General features: G+C 44.6%; 1 protein-coding gene across 1 annotated transcript in view; it reads left to right on the plus strand.

Annotated features, from left to right (window-relative positions):
- The window catches only part of APC2 (APC regulator of WNT signaling pathway 2), a 40250-nt gene that overhangs the window by 23859 nt on the left and 10155 nt on the right, over positions 1 to 6236 (plus strand). The window contains exons 8-11 of the mRNA XM_015810681.2: positions 195 to 290; positions 3134 to 3273; positions 4305 to 4382; positions 5591 to 5707. Of these exons, the coding sequence (XP_015666167.2) occupies positions 195 to 290; positions 3134 to 3273; positions 4305 to 4382; positions 5591 to 5707 (431 nt within the window). The remainder of the gene's footprint in view (positions 1 to 194; positions 291 to 3133; positions 3274 to 4304; positions 4383 to 5590; positions 5708 to 6236) is intronic.

Below are 6236 nucleotides of genomic sequence, written 5' to 3' on the forward strand. Positions count from 1 at the left end.
CCTTTTTAGCCCGCTGATCCAGCCAGCAACTTTTTGAGCTTGTGCCAAGTTCTTAAAATCCTACTTAAAGTGGGATTAATCATTTGGGGTATAAACCACCAGGGATGTGACTCCATTGAATTGCATCAAAAGTCAATACAATTAATGTTTGGGGTTTCTGTTCCATTCAGCCCATTCCACTCTCTTCTCTGCAGCTCCTGTTCCGATTGAGCCCCAGATCTGTCAAGCTACCTGCGCCATCATGAAGCTCTCGTTTGATGAAGAATATCGCCGTGCCATGAATGAGCTGGGTAAGTTACTGTGGGATAAGATAGATAAGATAACCTTTATTGTCATTTTTTTTTTTACTGTGGGCACAACGGCACACATCAAAAATGAAATTTAGTTGCCCGCTCTCAAAGTGAAACACATACATGACACACACCTAAACATACTATATACAACATATGTATAGACTCACACCCCTACATATACATAACCAATAAATATTAAACATTGTCCATCTTGAATATATAACGGAAGGAGGAAGCTTGAGAGTTCACAAGGTTAATGCTGTATGGAATGAAACTATGGCTGAATCTGGATGTTCTGCTACGGATACCACGGAGCCCCCTCCTCCCAGAAGGTAATAAGGAAAACAGGTGGTGAAGAGGATGTGTAGTGTCCCAGATAATCTTACGGACCCTGCTCAAGCAACGCTTCTGTGCTATGTCCTGGATGGGAGGGAGGGAACTGCCAATGATCTTTTCGGCCATTCTCACCACTCTCTGCACCACCTTCCTGTCTGAAGCAGTGATGCTTCCAAACCAGACTGTGATGCTGTATGACAGGATGCTCTTGATCGTCCCCCTGTAGAAAGTGGTCAGGGCAGGGGAAGGAAGATGTGCTTTGCTCATGCGACACAGAAAATGCAGGTGCTGCTGTGCCCGCTTCACCAGTGTCTCGCTGTTGAGCGACCAAGCCAGCCTACTTGTTAGCTGCACATCCAGGAATTTGATGCTGGTAACCATCTCCACAGGTGAATCATTAATGCACAGAGAAGTGTGGCTGTGCCTGCCTTTTCTGAAATCGACAATGATCTCTTTGGTTTTTCCAGTATTTAAAACTAGGCTGTTTTCCTTACACCAGTTCACCAACCCCTCAACCTCCTTGCGGTAAGCTTCCACCTTGTCATCCTGAATAAGGCCCACTACTGTTGTATCATCTGCGAACTTTACAATATGATTGGTGGCAAACCTAGCACAACAGTCATGGGTCAACAGGGTGAACAGCAGTGTAACCTGCCATCTCAGAAAAGTAGCAATAGCAAAATCACTTTTTACAATCAGCTCTAAGCGGTTTACAGTGTCAGCATCTTGCCCTCAACAATCTGGGTCCTCATTTTACTGAGCTTGGAAGGATGGAAAGTTGAGTCAACCTTGAGACGGTCAGGATCGAACTCCTGGCAGTGAGCAGAGACCGCCTGCAATACAGGTAGTCCCCGTCTTACAATCACAATTGAGCCCAAAATTTCTGTTGCTAAGTGAGACAGTTGGTAAGCGAATTTTGCCCCCTTTTACAACTTTTCTTGCCACAGCTGTTAAGCAAATCACTGCAGTTGTTAACTTAGTAACAAGGTTGTTAAGTGAAACTGGCTTCCCCACTGACTTTGCTTGTACATAAGGGGATCAACATGACCCCAGGACACTGCAACCATCATAAATATGAGTCAGTTGCCAGGCATCTGAATTTTGATTACGTGACCATGGGGATGCTGCAATAGTCGCAGATGTGAGAAACGGTCTTAAGTCACTTTTTTCAGTGTCGTCGTAACTTCAAACGGTCACTAAATGAATTGTTGCAAGTTGAGGACTACCTGTACTGCTGTCAACGCTGCAAATACTTGTTTTATATTCTTGCTTTGACAATATGCAGAACTGTCTGGTATTTTTATAGTTAAATCAGGCAACAGTGAAAGGGGAGGAGAATAAGGAAAGCCCGGGAAAAAGGAACCGGAAGTGAATCACATCTTCCAAGTTAATTGGAAGATGTGAACCATAATCCCAAAATAGGGGAGGGGAAAATGCCTGGAATGTATGTGCAACGGAAAAGAAAATCAGATCTAAGCATTCCACCATGCCGTACTGACATCTCTGTAACCTTAATAAATGCTTTTAGGTTAAAAAAATGCCTGAAAGTTCTTTTAAGTGTTTCGTTAATCAGACACATGACAACTGCATTCTAACTACTGTGCCAGCACAGCTCCTATCTTAAGAAGTCCAAAGACTTTGCAAGTCCAATGGCTTAAGCTTGACCAACTGCATTGAAAAAAGCGACTTATGACTGTTTTTCACACTTACAACCCTTGCAGCATCCCCATGGCCATGTGATCAAAACTCAGATGCTTGGCAGTTGACTCATATTTATGACGGTTGCAGTGTCCTGCGCTCATGTGATCATCTTTTGTGACCTTCTGACAAGCAAAGTCAATGGGGAAGCCAGATCCACTTAACAACCATGTTACTAACTTAAGACCTGCAGTGATTCACTTAACAACCGTGGCAAGAAAGGTCATAAAATGGGACAACACTCACCTAATAAATGTCTTACTTAGCAACAGAAATTTTAGGCTTAATTGTGGTCGTAAGTCGAGGACTACCTGTAATGAAAATTCTGGTCCCAATTGTAGTTATAAGTCAAGGACTACCTATAGAGTTATTTATTTTCCATAGTATTAAATTTCTAAGTCCTTTTTCTTTGCATTAAACCTGCTAAATGTGACTGGGTGAATCTTAACAAAATAAGAGAATAACAGGGTTGGAAGGGACCTTGGAGGTCTTCTAGTCCAACCTCCTGCTCAGGCAGGAAACCCTATACAATTTCAGACCAATGTTTGCCCAATCTCTTCTTAAAAATCTCCACTGGAGGCAAGCTGTTCCACTGATTAATTGTTCTCACTGTTCAGGAAATCATCTCCTTAGTTCTAGGTTGCTTCTCTCCTTGATTAGTTTCAAGGAGACTTCCAGTGTTGGAGCATTCCCAACTTCTGGAGGCAAGTTGTTCCACTGATCTTGCACCGTTGGTTGTGCACTCCTGTTGGGGGCTCCATGCTCATAGTTGGTCCTGTTTTTCTCTTCTCCGTTTCCCTTCCCAGGTGGACTCCAGGCCATCGCTGAGCTGCTGCAAGTGGACTACGAGATGCACAACATGACCAATGACCCCCTCAATCTGGCACTCAGGCGCTACACAGGCATGGCCTTGACCAACCTCACCTTCGGGGATGTGGTCAACAAGGTGAGATGGGACCCAAAGTAAAAAACCTGAATCCGTTGATACAAGGAAGACAACCCACACAGCCAGTCAGCATTCTAGGCTATAGCAGACAAACCTATTAGGAGACGACTCCCTAACAAGAATTTTTGAAATAAATGCATCCCACCCACCTCCCTGCCATTTCACAATTTAACTTGTACCCCACCCTCACTTGTCTGGTTTGAGATCCCGGTGAACAGTGCTGTAATTGTGAAGGTATTCAAGGGCAAGGACTGTCTCAGCAAAATACATCTGGGCTATGTCCACAGGCAAAGGTCCCATGTTCTTCAGCAGTCCCCACCTAAGGAGACGTAATGTCAGAGAGTCCTTTTTTTTTTTGCCTGAGTTGTAAAATGTCAGTTCATCCAATATTTACCTAAATAATAGATTTTTACCCAGATTTTTCCATACAGTAGCCAGCTTCAGGGAGAACTGTTATTCTCCCATAGAGGGATATTTTGTTACAGGTAGTTCTCAACTTACCACCCTTTGTCTGTGACCGTTCAGAGTTAAATCAGCACTGAAAAAAATGAATGATGACCGTTTTCATACTTATGACCGTTGCAACATCCCCATGGTCATGACAACTGCTCTGTCCCAGGGTCATGTGATCGCCATTTGTAACCTTCCCAGCCAGCTTTCAACAAGCAAAGTCAGCGTGAGAAGCCACTTAGTGACTGAATGATTCCCTTAACAACTGTGACAAGAAAGGTCGTAAAATGGGACAAAGCTCACTTAACAATGCTTTACAATGGAAATTTTGAGCAGTGCTCAACTTTATGAGTGATGTATTTGCTTTTTGACCACGGCATAAAGATCATAAAATCGGTCACATGGGCACCCCGATCTACAACTATCGTAACTTACAGCAGAAACTCTGGGCCCCATTGTGGTCATACGTTGAGGACTATCTGTAGTTTTAACTCTGTAACTTCTTCAGAGGAACATAAAAGCAATCCTAAATAAAACATTCATCCCTAATTGCTATTTCTTACTCTTTTCTTGCTGTTTAGGCAACGCTATGTTCACGGCAAAGGTGTATGCAAGCTATCGTGGACCAATTAGCATCTGACAGTGAGGAACTGCACCAGGTACCGTAGCCACTAGGAGACCATGGATGATCACCGAATCTGCACCCTACCTGCCCTTCTCTAGCAGATCCAGGCCCAGATGTTTCCTTCTCTGAGCATGTAAAGAGGGCATTTTAAGTAATGTCCGAAGCTGCTTTACATGACCTCAGATTCTCTATCTGCCCCAGTGGGAAAAATAGCTGCTGAAGGTAGCTTTCACTCTGAAACACTCCTTGCTTGGAAAAAATGAACGTTATTTATTAGATTTAAAGCTCAGCTTTTATTTAGGAGCTCAAGACCGTGCTAACGCCTTCTTTTCACACAACCATAATGTTTGCAGTGGTTCTCAACCTGTGGGTCGGGACCCCATTTGGGGTCGATTGACCATTTCACGGGGGTCGCCAAGCAAGGCTGTCCGCCATTTTTTTTTGTCCGCCATTTTTCCCCCCTTTTCCGGCGGGTGCCTTACCTCCCTTGGGCTGGGCCAGCTGGTGGTCGGCCTGCTCCGTCTCTGCCGCTTGCCAGCTACGCCTCGGCCGGCGCAGGGGGCGGAACCACGCATGTGCGGCGCTCCCGGGCAGGGAAAGTCCTCGACTTACGACCGGTTGGGTAGTCCTCGACTTACGACCGGTTTAGTCCTCGACTTACGACCGGTTTAGTCCTCGACTTACGACCGGTTGGGGTCGCGGCATTAAAAAGGTTGAGAACCACTGAGTTAGGGTGAAAGCGAGGAATTGGTGTAGAAGCTGCTTCTAATCTAGTGTTTTTTTTCAACCTTGGTAACTTTAAGAGCTGTGGACTTCAATTCCCAGAAGTCACCAGCCAGCCATGCAGCCATTTTATGGACCCTAGGCCACATCTGGCCCTTTGGCTGCCCCGGCGAGCCCAAGTGGATTACTTTTATTTTGAAGGCGACGGTTATTTTTTAAAAAAATTTAGCTATTTGTGTGTTTGTCTATGGAGATTCTCAGTCATCCAGTTCATGGTTGTCCCAAAGGTGCTTTTTTGAGAGGCAACTGGATTTTGTTTTTCTTTTCTTGGATGAGAAGCGAAACGTCTTCAAGGAAAAACAAAGAGAGTCCAGTTGCCTCTTGAAAAAGCACCTTTGGGACGTATTTGCATGCATGCATATCTACATACCTTCACAACCCTATTGGTTCGGTCCTCCACAACAGTCCTAGTTTCTCATGTGGCCACTTGGGAAAATTAATTGCCCACCCCTTTCTTAGGTGGTATCCAGCATCCTGCGCAACCTCTCGTGGCGAGCCGATATGAACAGCAAGAAAGTCTTACGAGAAGTGGGCAGCGTCTCAGCACTGATGCAGTGCGCCTTACGGGCCATCAAGGTAAGACGGAAGAGGTAGAATTGACAGCCAACTCTGCTAAAGTATGAGCACCACAATGATTGCACAAAATGGGCAATAGCCCTCCTGGCCACAGCTCCTACCAGCTCTTCCAGCAGGAGCAACAAGCCTAGGTGGACCCCAACCCATCAAGAGTCGAAACTGGGTCTGTCTTAGAATGAGTAGGCTTCCGAATTAACAACCTTAACTCTGTTTTATTGCCTACACCAGGATATCTCTATCTTCTATCTGTCTGTCCGTCCGTCCGTCCGTCCGTCCGTCCGTCCGTCCATCCATCCATCTCTATCTATCTATCTATCTATCTATCTATCTATCTATCTATCTATCTATCTATCTATCTATCTATCTATCTATCTATCATCTATCTATCTATCTATCTATCTATCTATCTATCTATCTATCTATCTATCTATCTATCTATCTATCTATCTATCTCTATCATCTATTGCATCCATATCTCTGTCTATCAATCTCTCTCTCTCTCTCTCTCTCTCTCTCTCTCTCTCTCTCT

Source organism: Protobothrops mucrosquamatus, unplaced genomic scaffold, assembly GCF_001527695.2.
Source record: "Protobothrops mucrosquamatus isolate PMUCROS unplaced genomic scaffold, P.Mucros_1.0 scaffold14, whole genome shotgun sequence".
In the NCBI taxonomy this organism is placed as follows: Eukaryota; Metazoa; Chordata; class Lepidosauria; order Squamata; family Viperidae; genus Protobothrops; species Protobothrops mucrosquamatus.